The sequence below is a fragment of the Ipomoea triloba genome, chromosome 1, assembly GCF_003576645.1.
Source record: "Ipomoea triloba cultivar NCNSP0323 chromosome 1, ASM357664v1".
Classification (NCBI taxonomy): domain Eukaryota; kingdom Viridiplantae; phylum Streptophyta; class Magnoliopsida; order Solanales; family Convolvulaceae; genus Ipomoea; species Ipomoea triloba.
This window is the reverse complement of record NC_044916.1, coordinates 23053159-23070063: the sequence shown is the minus strand read 5'-3', so window position 1 is coordinate 23070063 and position 16905 is coordinate 23053159. Positions and strand designations below refer to the sequence as shown.

The window sequence follows — 16905 nt, the reverse complement described above, 5'->3', positions numbered from 1 at the left end:
GCTAGATTCTGCTCAATCACCGCTACTAAGTCGAACGCCGCCTCCCAACTGCCTGCACCACTCGGGCCATCTAGGTATAACCCGAACCGCGAGGTGAAAGGAACTATTAAGTCAGTGGGCTCCAAATACCGATTCTTTCAGGTCGGGTACCCCATTTGGGGGTATCCATCACTTATCAATCTGCTACTTCCTAAGCGTGTTAAGGTGGTATTACATACAACATTATTTTCTAAATATTCTGGAGAAATTTTGAATAGTTTCTCCTAATGCAAAAAAGATTCTAGGGGTTTCAAGGACAGGACAACAAGTACCCTAGTCGCTCAAGAGATTTTTAACGGATTATACGTTTTTGAATTACTCTCAAATTATATATTCGTCAACTTCCCTTACATAGTAAATACATGCATGCATGCAAAATAAGTTCCTTGAGTCAACACAAGATGCAAATAAATACCGCAAGAAAAATGAAAATCACATATACATTACATAAACAAATTGTGCATATAATTATTTTCAAATCAGTATAATTTGTTGTATACAAAGGCATTATCTATATTCATTGATGGATATATGATGCATTCTTGATAAAACATGGGTAATCATTTCTTAAAAATTCTTCTAGAAAAAACCTAAAACCTAAAATATATAATAACAGAGCCAGAAAGATTAGTCATCAGTCAAGTATCACCATATTTAGGAACAAAAACTAAATATCACCATCTTGGGTTCGATATTGTTGTGACGACGTTGACTTATACCACCTGTAATATATATGAAACAGGTATAAAAATTTTCTTTTAAGCTATGATAAATTGAGTATATGTAACACTCCTCGGGCCGGCTTACCGTACATCCTGAGGAGTCTGGCTTGCCGTACAACCCAAGGTGTTACCGCCACACCCAAAACAAGTTCTATCATCCCCTTGACAGACCCCGCTTCAGGTGCACAGGCTAAAAGAAACTTACTCAACACACACAGTCACTCATTTTGAAATAACATACAAGATATATATATATATATATAAATATTTACAAAGTAAGTACCGGAAATTTTGCCTAACGGCCAACATAAGTTTAAAGCCCTACATGTCCCCACTAACCAAGATCAGTCACTCCCCTGGCTACAAAATATATTTACACAAAAGGAATAAACCCCTACAGACCTTCTGTGCATCCTGCTTACACGATCTGGAGATACGTCGGACCCGTAAACTCACCCCAGACAAGATGCCATTCCCCTTCGTACCATGTGATATGGTCTAGGAACCGGGAAGCGACTATGACCATAGACCACTCCTCCCAACTCTCGGGAGGACTCGGGTCCCAAGGGTAAGGATAATAAACTATAAACTCTAGGGGGTTACTTCCTACCAGCACCTCGATGGGGTAAAAACCAAAAGTGGCCTGTACGTCAGGACCCTCAGGAATAGGAAGAACACTATTTACTGCCGGTGAGCTATTGGGAGCTGTAGGAGCATAGCCAGGCGCATAAGGGTCAGCGCCACTCATCTGCTGTACAAAAACGTCGTAGTCCATGCCACGACCTACACCTTCCGACGAACTAGGGGAGTTCGTCGGACTGCAAGAACTAACGCTGAACTCCATCTGAAAGCAACACATTGAAGTGTAGTTAGCGCGACGGCTAAGCAAGGAGATCCGTGGATCGCCCAAACTTAAATAAAGGTTTTCTAAAACATATATTTTTGATTAAAGTATAACAACACAGTGAAACATATACGTACGTAGAAGAAATCATATCACTTAGTCAAATTGGACTTCTCTTACAAATAGGAAATAATATTTTCCTCCAGTCAAACCTGTAGTTATTCAAACTAGTTTTCAACCGTTCCTCTCAAGGAGCTTTCCATCAATTTCCATCTCATCTCCGCTACAGAGTAGCCATATCTCCTTACAAAAATTCACTTAGTTTCTTCTTCGAAAGTGTGAGGCCTTTGGAGCACTCTAATTGTCTCCCTCTTTGACCACTTGGATCATTGATCGGGGTAGTGGTCGTTCCCCGATCTAACGCTGATCCCTTGGCACCAGGTACGTTAAAATGATTCCCAGTCGGCCTAACCGGGTCCGTTAAAACGAAACCTGCCCGCAATAATCGGGGTATCTATACCTTAAGTGTGCACACCCCCGTGGGAATACCGCATCCGACGAGTTATATAGTACCCAGCGACTAGACGTCGCATAAGTATGAATTGGATGTCATACGGCACAACATTTAATATGTAACAACCGCTGGGCAAGGGCACTTCATGCAGAGCATATGCCACCCGTGGGTTAGTCAAGGTCCTCCTCCTCTTGCTCAGAAACTAAGGTTTTCCTTCTCTTTTCTCTTTAACGACATTGGTTTTAACCATTTCTTTTCAGAAATTTCAGCTTGGCGCAGTCTGAAAGATCGAGCCGGTAAGAATAGTTCCCGAACTCTTTTTCACTTGAAATTTTTTTGGTAGAACCCTAACTCATAGTACTTGATGTTCATAAAAAGTTTTGGTCATCTAGGTTCACGAATTTACACAGAAAATTCCCTTTTTGCCCTTGGCAGTGTGCTGTCCGGATTTTTCTTCTCTCTGGACCAGTTTTGGAAAATAATTTTGAAACCACACTTATACTACTCCAAAAATTATGAAATTTTTATGGTAGCATCTACACGTATAGAACTACATGTATAAAAAAATTGGATCAAAATACCTTACCGATTTGTCCCAGAAATTCACGGAAGTTACTGCCAGAGACTAGTTAAATTTCTTGTCAATATTTTCACAAGTGTAAGCCTATATGGGCATAAATATGATTTATACATACACCTTATATACACCATATACAGGCAACTTATACTAAACATTTTTACTAAATTTCACCAAGTCACAATCAACCATCAATTATTCAAATTTGAGCAATCTAGTCCAACTTAAGGGAACTCCTTACCTCCAAAGTAGTTAATATTGTCTTAAAGATGCTTTTGGTGGATTTTCCCCAATTCCTTCTTGAAACCCTAGCTCCCAATTCATCATCATAACAACAAGATTCAAGAAATCAAGACTTAGATTCTTAATCTAGGAAAGGAAATAAAGCTATCTACCGAATAAAATTAAAGTTTTACCGAATCTTTGATGAAGTTGTGAAGAAAGATTGGCTATGGAGTCCTTGAAGCTTGAGGTTGAAGATGGAAGAAATTCACTCCCCTTTCCCCTCTTTTTTTTTTCGGCCAAATGGGAAAATGAAGACCAAAAATTCATTTCCCACTTATATAATAATATTTAAGGGTGGATTAAAGTGACAAGTGTCACCATCCTAGAAATCTTGGGAAAAAAATATCTTAACATGGACTGTTTGGGGTTAAAACAGATGAAATTTCGGTAGGAAATAATTTAAATAGAATATTCTTGAAACTAAAATTTTATTCCAGTCAAAAGCTCCAATTTGGGCTAGGTTCGGTACACCGCAGAATCTTCGCGATGTACGATCAAAAATAAATTTTTGCTGCTATGGGCTAATTTAATTCAATAGGAAATTCAAAAATAATGGTATGGTGTCTAGAAATCCCTTTTCTAGGACAAACGAGTCCAAATACTAGTTCCTAAATTTAAATTTTTTTTTTTACGGTTCGTGACCGGCACGAACGATCACAGCTTGATAACAACTATATTTCCTTATAAAAATCCTTTTGACGCATCGGTCACTCATCTCAGGTATGTCTTAGCTTAAAACATATTTCTCGAACCTTAATCTGATCCGGAAATGACGAGGGGTTACAGTATAGATGAGAGTGTCTTTGAGAAGATGATTTGTCAAAAGTTCCAATGATAATATGAAAATTAGTTTTAGAAAAGGTAACAGATAATAACAAGTGTGTGTGTGTCTAATGTGCTCAAGACACCAACAATGTTTCTATTGGAGCAGGTTGAGTAAATTACTATGATGGTTAATAACTGAAGTTCAGATAAAAGACAAGAGAGACAAAATTTCCATTAATGTTACATTTTGGTATATCTTATCTATGACAAATTTTAATGTGGTTTACACAGTTCTGTGGACCATGATCCAAAACGATGCAATTTCTTTTAATGAAAAGAAATGGCACTCGTTACGTACAACTAATCCTATTTTGATGACGTATTCAATTTCGTTTTATTTACGTTGTAGCTTCATTACAGTCAACTAAAGTATCATTTTAATTTAACTACAATTTCATTTGACAATATGCACTCAATATGTGAGACCTGAATTTCATTTTATATACACTGTTGTTTAATTACAACACCACTAAATTAAAGTATAATTCTAATTCAATTGTGGTTTTATTGGCAATATACATTTAAAATATGTGAAACTTGTTATTCAATTTCATTTTATACACACTAGCTGTAGTTTAATTACAGTTCCAGTAAAGTATCATTATAAAATCAATTATAGTTTCATTTGACAATATGTACTCAATATGTGAGACTTGTTATTCAATTCTATTATATATACACACTGTAGTTCCATTGCAAATTTACAGCACAATTAGTTTCATTACACTAAAGTATAATTCTAATTCAACTACAATTTCATTTGACAATAATTAATGTACACTCAATTAGAGCTGTCGAAACGGGCCGGCGGGGCGGGGCCCGCCAAAGCCCGCAATATGGTGGGGGCGGCTAAAAAGCCCGCCATATGGCGTGGGCGGCTAAAAAGCCCGCCAAAAAATACGGGCCTATGGGAGGTCGGCCCGCCCTACCTTAAGCCCACATGCCTTTGCGTCAATCGTTATACCCTGCACCACGGTGCACATAGCAATGTGCACCACGTACGTAAAACGACGTCATTTCGATATTAGTGGACGCGAACGCGAATGACTCCAGGGAATTCATTATCTATAATACATATAATCATTATCTAGAATACACAGACCGTTTGCCTAGGATACACAGAATGTTTGCCCAGAATACACAGAATATTGACACAAAATACACAGATGTTAGTGGACGCGAATGACTTTAGGGAATTCATCTATAATACACATAATCATTATATAGAATACACAGAACGTTTGCCTAGAATACACAGAATGTTTGCCCAGAATACACAGAATATTGACACAAAATACATAGAACTCATCCTCCTAACATTCGAATGCACAAACACATCACAACCTGTGTTAATAACATGAATACACAGAATATTGACACAAAATACACATAACTCATCCTCCTAAACATTCGAATGCACAAACACATCACAACATGTGTTACTAACATGAATACACATAACGGTTGCCTATAATACACAGAACGGTTGCCTAGAATACACAGAATGATTGCCTGGAATACACAGAATATTTACATAAATACAGAGACCAGTCGAAACGGGAAACGTGATTTCCAAAAAAAAACGGACGATTAGTTTATAATACTCAAAATGACGTCGTTTAGGTACGTGGTGCACATTGCTATGTGCACCATGGTGCACAGTATAATTTGCCGCTTTGCGTGGGCCTGCCAAATTTTTAAAATTTTAAATTTAAATAAAAATTAATATACAAAAAATAATAAGTGTATACTAAAATAATTTGGATAGTTTAAACATATATTAATGCATTTACAATTTTTTAAACACAATAATAACAAATAAATAATCAAATACATAATGTATAAATCCATAAGTAAATAACAAACACTAAATTATTTTGAACTTGACTATATATATATATATACACTAGTGCTTTACCCGTGCGATGCACTAACAAAATTATATTTTTATGAATTTAAATAAAAATTTTGAAAAAATATAAATATTTTAAAATGTACAAAGTGTCTCCTAATTCTTGGACATTATTTTTTTTCGCACAGACAACGCACACTCGTGCATCATTCGTGAGACACCCGTGCAGCGCCTGTGCAAAGTTGACATAACCACCTCCTAGCTATTTTTCACCATTTTATTATGATATGATCGATGAGCGCGCAGGCACACACGCATTTAGATAAATTTATAGAGAAAAATTTACATACTGTCCAATTGTAATAGAGAACATCATTCTCGTTTGATATGTGGTCGATACTGAAATCTTTACTTCTATTATTGTGAGTGGGAGAGGATGATTTCATCACATCTAACCAAGTGTTCGACTGTAAGTCATCGAGTATTACTGGCTTCATCCTCGGGATTGTAAGGAACAGCTTATGAGAGAAAGTTGTACCGGCAGGAGAGTAAGGCAGAAGAGACGCAATATGCCTATCCTTGAATTGTTCACGGGAGCAGCATCAGCAATAACAGGGGATTTATGATTCGAATTTAGGTCCATTATGTCCAGAACTATCGATAGATATAGATAGAACTACAAAATTACTTCGCTTCAACAACTCTTTTAGACGATGCAAAGTTTCCTTCCTTGTATAAGTGAAAAAACCAGTTCTTCAGAGTATCTCTACTGCTACGGGCCAGAATACAGTCCATCAAGCGAACGACTCACAGAAACTATTGATCATAAGAAGATTTTTAAGTGAAAGAATTAAAGAAAGTTAAAGATATGTTAGTCCATCCATCAATACATTCGTTAATCTTACTTGAACATCCTGCTCCCTTGTTCACCGCAGTTTTTTAAGCAGTCGGGTGGAAAACAGTACAACTGCAAATATAACCATGAAACGGGTCGGAACGGGTCGAGTCAATATGCAAATATAACACTTATATGCACAAATGCCATACTTATATGCTCAAATGTAATACTAATCAGGAATAAAATTTTTGTTACTTATTAGGGTAAATGTAATACTTTTAAGTGAAAATACAATACTTTTGCATTTCGATTTAAAAGTATTACATTTTTCCTCAAAAGTATTATATTTGCCTTTATAAGTGGGAGACACTTGTCAACATTACTTATTATGAAAAATGTATTACTTTTTCTCTTATAAGTAACAAAAATTGTATTTTTGATTAGTGTAATATTTGAGCATATAAGTGTGAGATTTGCACATATAAGTATGACATTTGCATGGTGCTTTGACCCGACCCGATCCGTCTCACGAATAAGGATATGTGAGACGGTCTCACACAAGTGTGACCCTAATATATATTGATGAATTTATAATTAAAATAATCACATTTTAATTTTGTATTATTAACATAGTGCATAAATATAAGTATGTATTTTAAAAAGAAACAACAAAAATATATATTATGATTCAATTAGTTCATATCAAAACAAACAAATAGATAAATATATAAAAAAGAAACAACTGGAGTGATAACTTCATTAATTATTATCAGATTGAAGCGATAAAAACATAAGAAGTGGATATATATATGTGTGTGTGTGTGTGTGTGTATATATATATATATATATTATATTATATTATATATAACAATATGTAAAGAACATATATCTCCACATCTTCCATACAGATTCTAAAGTTTCTCCTCGGTTGTTCTTGACTTCGTAAAGACGAATCAATCGTACTTTAATTGCCCACGCATTATTAAAGGCGTTTATCTTATTTAGTAAAACAAAAATAGGAGCCATTGTATGTAGATTTTTTTGTGTGTATGAAACTAAAGTGGTAAGATGGAGTGAAGGAAAGATGTGAAACTGGTTGCATGATTTATATACTGGTATGGAATTTATTAGATAGAAATTTATTTGGAAAACTTTAAAAATAATTGATTAATAATAATTCTTGATTATTGATTGATTAATATTAATAATAATAATCACTACGGTTATTATCCGATTATTATTGTTGTTGTTATTATTATTGTTATTATTATTATTATTATTATTATTATTATTAAGAATTAAGAATTACTCCGTAATAACTTGCAATTTGCCTTTTATTAATAATAATTAATCCTGTTATTATTTTAAAGTATTAATAATAATAATTACTCATGTTATTATCGATATTATTATTATTATTATTATTATTATTATTATTATTATTATTATTAAGAATTAAGAATTAATAATTTGTAATTTGCTTTTGTTAATAATAATCAATCTTGTTATTATTTTAAATCAATTTACCGTTTTCACCGATTAAGAATTATTTCATTTTCTATATTGTAATAATAATCAATCCTGTTATTATTTTAAATCAATTTACCGTATTAATAATAATAATCACTCCTGTTATCATCCGATTATATTATTATTATTATTGTTGTTGTTATTGTTGTTGTTGTTGTTGTTGTTGTTAAGAATTAAGAATTAATAATTTGCAATATGCCTTTATTAATAATAATCAATCCTGTTATTATTTTAAATCAATTTACCATTTTTCACCGATTAAGAATTATTGCTTTTTTTATAATGTACATTAGCATGCAATTTCTATTTTATTGTATGCAATTTGCCTTTATTAAATCATTGCAATTTGCCTTTATTTATAATAATCATTCCAGTTATTATCCGATTAAGAATTAAGAATTTTCAATTTGCCTTTATTAATAATAATCACTCCTGTTATTATTTTAAATCAATTTACCGTTTTTCAACGATTAAGAATTATTGCGTAATCAATCCTGTTATTATTTTAATTAAATTACCATTTTTCACCGATTAAGAATTATTGCCTTTTTATAATGTACGTTAGTATGCAATTTCTATTTTATTGTATGCAATTTGCCTAATAATTATTGATTATTGATTGATTAATATTAATAATAATAATCACTCCATTGATTATTGATTGATTAATATTAATAATAATAATCACTCCTGTTATTATCCGATTATTATTATTATTATTATTATTATTATTATTATTATTCCGATTATTATTATTATTATTATTATTATTATTATTATTATGAATTAAGAATTACTCCGTAATAATTTGCAATTTATCTTTTATTAATAATAATCAATCCTGTTATTATCTTAAATCAATTTACCGAAATAATAACAATAATCACTTCTGTTATTATCCGATTATATTATTATTAATTAATTAATTAATAATTAATAATTTGCAATTTTTCTTTATTAATAATAATCAATCCTGTTATTATTTTAAATCAATTTACCGTTTTCACCGATTAAGAATTATTGCCTTTTTTATAATGTAATAATAATCAATCCTATTATTATTTTAAATCAATACTGTAAGCAAATAAAGAAAATAGATATTACTAAGAACACGATAACCTCCATACTACACTCTTAGCTATTAAAATTAATATGTATGAAGTGTAATTATTAAGAACAAAACAAAAAAATAAATATTCCCATGTCGTGCAAGTGGACAACTATTGGTGTGCGTGTTAATATTAACAACACAATATTATATTAAATATATCACAAATTATATATCACCCATCACCAATCAATATTAACAACACAATATTACCATATTACTTTATGGTATTAAATTATTAATAAATATGGACAATTAATAAAATAATAAATAAATAAATATTAACAATATTGCCATATTAGATATATCACAAATTATATATCACCAATCACCAATTAATATTATTAATAAATGTGAATAATGGCGTTACATTATTAATAAATATGGATAATAGCATTACATTATTAATAAATATGGATAATTGATAAAATTAATAAAATAATAAATAAATAAATAAATAATATCCATTATGTTGTTACTAAAATGCCCTCCAGTTTTGGGGGGAAAACTTTTGATAGGCACTTCTATCATTATATATATATCTAAAAACATAATAAATGTGAATGAAGGTTATACCCCTCATTTATGTCCGTTTTTTCCGTTAAGTTTTTTTGTACATTATGCTATAAAAGTTGTACTACATAATATTTTGGACAAATATACCCCTACCGTTATAACTTCCGTTATCTTTTCCACTATTGTTACTGTGCACATGCATCCACCATATATTTTCTTATCTTCTTCAATAATAATAATAATAATAATAATAATAATATATACACATTAACTATTAGAGTTATATGTTAGTTATTTTTTAAAATATAAATATCCAATTTATAAAAATATTTTACATTATTATTATTATTATTTACTATATTAAAATTTAAATAAATTTAAAATTTTAATACAAAATACTAATATTGGGCACCTATATTTTACGCATCATATATATATATATATATATAATTTACTTTTACCAAATTCAATTAGAATTGAATTTGCTTTACTGTTTATTGTAAACTGTAAAGGTAAATTATATAAATATATATATTTCAGTAACATTTTTATTTTAATAATTTTTTATTATATATTTGGCGTGCATCCGCCGGCCCGTCAAGCCCGCCCCACTAAGCCTGCGGGTTAGCCGAAAAGCCCACCAAATACGGGCCTAAAATATCGAAGATCGCCCCGTCCTTTTCGCGGGTGGGACGGGTTAACCCGACAGGCTTAGCTAGTTTTGACGGCTCTACACTTAATATGTGAGCGTAACAACGATTATTTCTTTTCATTAAAAGGAATGACAGTGTTTTTAACCATGGTCTACACAGATATATGGACTATGATCCACTATATAATGATTGCTTATGCATGTATTGGCATGCAGTTTGTGGGCAAAACCTAACCTACAAAGGGTTGTCACGTTGAAGAAAAAGAGGAGGTCTGATAGTGTTGTGTGCTTCTTTCTTATCAATCTACTACTTCCTAAGCCTGTTAAGGTGGTATTACATACAACGTTATTTTCTAAATATTCTGGAGAAATCTTGAATAGTTACTCCTAATGCAAAATGAATTCTAGGGGTTTCGAGGACAGGACAATAAGTACCCTAGTCGCTCAAGAGATTTTTAATGAATTGTACTTTTTTGAATTGCTCTCAATTATATATTCATCAACTTATTTTACATAGTAAATACATGCATGCATGCAAAATAAGTTCTTTGAGTCAACACAAGATATATATATATATATATATCGAAAATCACATATATATTACATAAACAAATTGGGATTATAATTATTTTCAAATCAGTATAATGTGTTGTATACAAAGGCATTAGATATATGATGCATTCTTGATAAAACATGGGTAATCATCTCTTACAATTTCTTCTGGAAAAAAAGCCTAAAATATATAATAACAAGAACCAGAAAGGTTAGTCATTGATCAAGTAGCACCATATTTAGGAACAAAAACTAAATATCACCATCTCGCGTTTGATCTTGTTGTGACGAGGTTGACTTATACCACCTGTAATTGGCGTAAAAATTTTCTTAAGCTATGAGAAATTGAGTATAGATGAGAGTGTGTTTGAGAAGATGATTTGTCAAAAGTTCCAAAGGAAAGATTGCTGAGAGAAATGGCATATACTCTCCCCATCTTCATACTCAATCTCATAGTCGTTTGGTGGCACGTAGACGTCACCGTGAAATAGGCCAAAATAATTATTACTCGTGAAAGGGGCATCCAAGTTGTCGAGAAACGACCAATCAATCCCCTCCAACTGGACCCCACCACTTGACGAGGTTGACGTGTCATTTATTTCCACCACGTGCGTATTATCATCATCACGAACGCCGCCGTCGCCGTTACCGCCGCCACCGTTCTCAGGCAGCGGTTCGAGCCGGTAATTGTTCCCGGAGTGGGCCGCGACGTCCTGTATCTCCGCCGGCGAGAGCCACTTGCCGCCGGGGACGTCCGGCGGGTCGTCGGGGAAGTTGAACCGAGCGGTGGGACCCCGCAGGCAGTACTGGGCGACGTCGAAAGCCCTGGCGGCCTTCTCCGGTGCATTATAAGAGCCCAACCAAATCCTCTCCCGGCTATTCGGCAGCCGAATCTCCGACACCCATTTCCCCCATTTCCTCTTCCTCACTCCCTTATACTTCGCTTCCATTTGCTCCATCGTAGACCAAATTAATAAAGACAGCTGAAACAACAATAATAGATCGATTTTGATTTTGATGTCTTTCATGAATGTAATGTTGTCTGGCCTGGTTATATACATATATGATTGGGATAGTGAACAAAGAAATTTCAAACGACAGAAGGGGTTATAGGTCTAACGCCTAGTAATCCCCGTGTTCAACTGAAGTTCAAATGAGCGTAGAGAGAGCGTAGAGACGAAGATGGACGGATTATATTTTGATGACATACCACATGATGTGATGAGGCCTTGAAAGAATGGAGGTCAACGCGGGTGGGGTTGTTGTTGACTTGTTACATTATATTCTGGCTTCACACACGTGGGGGATTATATATTGTAAATATGAGACAACTTCAACGAGCAGATGCTCAATATTTATTCTATATTTCATTTAATTATTAGTTTGACATTGTTTTATTACATAAAGCATTTCTATTATCGGGCTTTAACAAATTGATGGGGTTGGAGCCTATGCCAAGGAGAATAAGAAATATTACATATATATATATATATATATATATATATATATATATATATATATTTGGTTAGGGAGGTGTTAGGAAAAAGTGTAATTAAATTTTGATAAGTCAAATCATATTTTAGGATTAGATATTAGGCCTCCAAAACTTTAAATATATAGGCTAGTTATTTAATTTTTTGTATGCTACAAAAAATCGCTAAGTGATAGAGTCTAGGGGAATTCATTACAGTAAGTCTTTGGTGTTGACATCATAAGTGAAGTTATCCGACAAGAAGAGGTAGAAGCATGAGTATAAAATATAGCATAACTAGCTACTTGACAACAAGAGTTCTTTGAATGAAGTAGTTGTTGAATCATCAAAATAGTAGAAGCTTTGCAAGTAGTAAAAGTTCTACAAGCAGTAGTTTTTTTTAAGCAGCAAAACTTTCATGAGGCTGACATCGACAAAGATTCTCAACAAATCGCAAGGTTTGAGAACAACAAGGGTTTATGCATACAGGAGAAGTATAAGTAGCAAGACTTTTACTAATCAACATGACTTTTCTAGGATCTAGCAACAGAGCTTTTTGATGATAAGCAACATGACTTATAACGAAAAACAACAAGATGAGGATCTTCTTGACCAACATTCTCTGATCGTTCATTACTTTTTTTTGGATCATTAGCACATTATCTCAGGTGGATACCTGTCGTTTTAAGAAAGATTCTTGAAAATAGCAACAAGCCAAATTTCATTGAAAAGTTGCGAACAACTATTGAATGTATGTTTTCTCTTCACACATCAAATCCGTGCACAATATTTTAATGACAAGTGGACTAAAAAATTTGTTTCACTCCAACGGACATATTCGAAGTCTCATTTATAAATAGCAAAGATGTAAAGAAAAAGACACATAGGATGTATTCCAAATTTCAAATAGTGTTTTCAAAACTCACAAGCGCATTTCATCTAGTTCAAGAGAATTAAAAGCTCAACAAGATTCATTCAACTTTCTTTTAGTCTCTTAGTTGGAGTTTCTTTCAACCTTTGTGTTGGAATCTTTGTATATTTGTACCAAGGGGTATATAGAGGAGGAAAAATAAAAGAGTATATGTGAAAGCCTTATTGAAGTAATATTGATTATTAGTGATCAAAGCACTTGATTCATGTGATTCACTGCAATTGTATTGGAGATTGATTATAGTGAATTTCCTACTAGATGATTAGAAAAGAGTGGAGTAGAAGGATTACATCATCTTAGAACCACTACAAAATTAATTGTCTCAGTTACTTATCTTGCACTTTAAATTCACTATATCTAATCTCTCTTTCACTTGAATTATTTTGTTGAGAAATCATTTTCCACTATACAAACCTTTGTTTAAAATCTTTGACTATATGGTTAAGTAGTCAACATCACCTTACTAATCTATTAATATCAAAGCCCGAGTTTGTTTATTCGACTATTGTAGTATTGTCACATTTAGTCATTCCCTTTTAATTTTGCCACATTATATCCTTAACTTTCATTTGTTTGCCACAGTTAGTCATCGTTTTAATTTTTTTGGGGATAAAGGTTAAATAAGCCAGCCATTCAACTTTTACCAAAATAACAATTAAGCTATTGAACTCAAAAAAGCTCCAAATTAATACATGAACTTGGAGAATAGATGCAATTGAACCACTTTTACTTGCTATAGCAAGTTAACATCCGGTCAAAACTTATTAGGATGCCATGTCAGATTTTTTAAATAATTTGAGGTATCCAACTCACTATTAAATGCTTATGTATGAAACAATGGCAGCACATACAGTGCACATTGTCTTCTTCCATGTAAAGTAATAAGAACCAGCACACATTGGATCGAATAAGATTCCAAAGTGGGCTCTTCACAAGGCTCGTCACTACATTCTTAAAGCATCATTGGTGGAAGGAACAGGAAAGGACAATAGGAAGTTCATTTAATAGAGGAAAGAATTATAGTGGCCCAATCACAAGGTCCAAGTCCAAACATTTAAGACAACTCTTCATTGGTTAAGTTCAAATTAAAGATGGTGGAAATCTATGTCAAGCCCAATTGCAAAAGATGAAGAAGAACTCAAGGCTTTGTATAATTGTTTAAGTGTTGATTTGGGAAATTAAATTAAGCCCAAATCAACCCTATTATTTTGGGTCATCATTAATTTAAAATGTTTGGCATGAAAGAGAAAACACTATTTTGTATTTAGAAAGGATTTCTTAAATCCCTTACTAAATAGGACTATCTTTACTTGCTTTCTAGATTAGGTTTAAGACTCTTTTTCCATTGTATTTAGGACTATAATGCTGCCTCTATACCTATAATAAATAATAAATAGGGCATAGTCATAGCAGCTTTAATCACGTACACTTTTCTTTTAATAAAACTCTTAAGTCTTTCTTTACACTTGTGTAATAAATAAACCTTATTGCTAATTGTGGACTCAATTAGTGGCTAGCTTGTGAACTCAACTAGTAATTGATTCGTGGACTCAAATTAATCTTCCTCTCTTAAACCTTAGATTTAGGTTTGTGGACTCGTTCTTTAATCGAAGGAAACTAGATCCTATAGCTAGAAATTTGAAAAATCCCTGAAAAATGGAAAAATAAACCTACAAAAAGTTTAAACAATTTTGGAAAAACAAGAAGGAAGAAAGAGAATGATTTTGGGTAGGTTGCAAGTACGAGTCGAGTTGCACTCTCTCCTTAAAACCTTATTTATCGTCTCCCAAGGTGCAAGGAGCGTTGCGGTCTAGACTTCCCAGGATAAAACGTACTAGGATTCTAAGTGTTGAGCACTCAAACTTAGAACTCGGCGAATGAGAATGTGGGATGAACATAGATGGCTAGAAGGATGGGAGAGTTGAGTTTCAAGAGGAATGCATAGAATTTCTGTTGTGTAAAATGCTACTGCTCAACTTGGAATATATAGGAGGAGAGGATTTAATAGCATATTAATCATGGCATTCAAAACTGGTTTTAATAACCATTTTGTAACCTTCGTAACAATCAGCCACTAACATCACTAACAGGAGATTAACTCTAAAAAATAATGATTGGAATTAATTTGAAATTAATCCCCTGAACGATCACAGTGGAAGTGAATCAACCGGTCCAGAGACTGTTTGCGAGAGGTCACTCTGAGTTACGTGCAGAAGGTCACTATGAGTCGCGTGTAGAAGGTGAGCTACTTTTAACGTTTCGCAGAACGTAAGCTTCTTCCAACATCCAGCCGCAGGTAAACTTCGTTTTACTTTTCGCGGACAGTGGTTCAGAGATAGGCAGAAGGTCACTATGAGTCGCGTGCAGAAGGTGAGCTACTTTTAACGTTTCGCGGAACGTAAGCTTCTTCCAACATCCAGCCGCAGGTAAACTTCGTTTTACTTTTTGCGGACAGTGGTTCAGAGATGGAAAACTGATACGAAAATTTGGCATAAAGGAGTGTGGGACTTCGTTTTACTTTTCGCGGACAGTGGTTCAGAGATGGAAAACTGATACGAAAATTTGGCATAAAGGAGTGCCCACAGGTTTTTGATTTGCACTCCTACGCGAGAGAGAGAGTCTTTATGCTATACAAGTCAATATACCTTAAAAAGGCTCTTGTATAAATAGTGATCCAAACCCACTTTCCTAACCAATGTGGGACAAAAAATGCAATTTCAATCTCAAATGGGTCTACTTTGAGAACTATTTTCTCATTCACCCATTATCCATTTTAAGTGTACAATATATCAATCTCTTCGTCTAACAATGAAGAACCCAAATCCACTTTGACCCGACCCAAACCAGAAGTGGACCCCATATATATTTGTACAACAAAATAGCCACTTAAAAATTTCATTTTATGCTATTTTTTCCAACAGATCCCACTATAGTCGATTGAAGATTTCATCATCGATGTACTTGAAGCTACAACGGGATTCTTCCTAAGTTTTTGAGGATTCGGGACTAAGGGTTTCACGTGAGGTCTAATGTATTTTGATTCATCTCTATCCTTGCATTGATAGCTATCTTGGGACAATACTCTATTTTATTTGAACTTAGAACTAGGCTCATATAATATAGATTCGGGTTCTCGTTGTCGACTTGTTGGGCCACGCTGATGATCAATCTCTTGTATTTTATCTCCAAAAGTGGCATTTTTGCATATGACTCCTCCATGGACTGGTTCGGTGTTTGACCAAACTAACCAGACCCTCCGCCTCGACATGTTCACTGCTGCAGACCTGTAGTGGTCGACTTATTTCTCCCCATAGCCTATATTTTTTAAGGCACGCTTTTTACTTACTAGGGTTATTAGACCAAAAATTTCCATTTGAAGTTGCAACGCAGTCTAATTGGGTGGCATAATGTTCCGGTATAGGTACAAGTTCTTCCTGTTGACTTGTTGGGCAACGCTAGTGATCAAGATCTTGTGGGTCAAGACAACTCCTTCTGGATGTCGTGTATAACGGCAGAGCCACTACGTCGTCGGGGGCGATGTCCACCGTCATCGGCATATCTTATTCATTAGCTTATGACAATAGTGAGAAATACAAGCAATTTTCCAATGGAGAACCCCCCCCCCCCCCCCCCCCCCCCCCCCCCCCCC

At 33.8% G+C, this 16905-nt stretch overlaps 1 protein-coding gene and 1 long non-coding RNA gene across 2 annotated transcripts; both read right to left on the bottom strand.

Annotated features, from left to right (window-relative positions):
- Positions 1–986: 986 nt before the first annotated feature.
- Positions 987–3215, bottom strand: LOC116001063. The gene is made up of 3 exons (XR_004094219.1): positions 3113–3215; positions 2938–3004; positions 987–1605 (listed from the first exon to the last, which is right to left on the bottom strand). It is a non-coding gene; the product is annotated as an uncharacterized LOC116001063 (long non-coding RNA).
- A 7665-nt stretch (positions 3216–10880) lies between these two features.
- On the bottom strand, positions 10881–11898 carry LOC116000325 (ethylene-responsive transcription factor ERF017-like). Its single transcript, XM_031240399.1, has one exon. The coding sequence runs from the start codon at positions 11880–11882 to the stop codon at positions 11238–11240; it is 645 nt and encodes a 214-aa protein (XP_031096259.1). The 5' UTR covers positions 11883–11898; the 3' UTR covers positions 10881–11237.
- Positions 11899–16905: the final 5007 nt, after the last annotated feature.

Excerpts from the sequence above, each read along its gene's own strand:
- LOC116000325 (XM_031240399.1), bottom strand. The coding sequence starts at position 11,882 with ATGAAAGACATCAAAATCAAAATCGATCTATTATTGTTGTTTCAGCTG.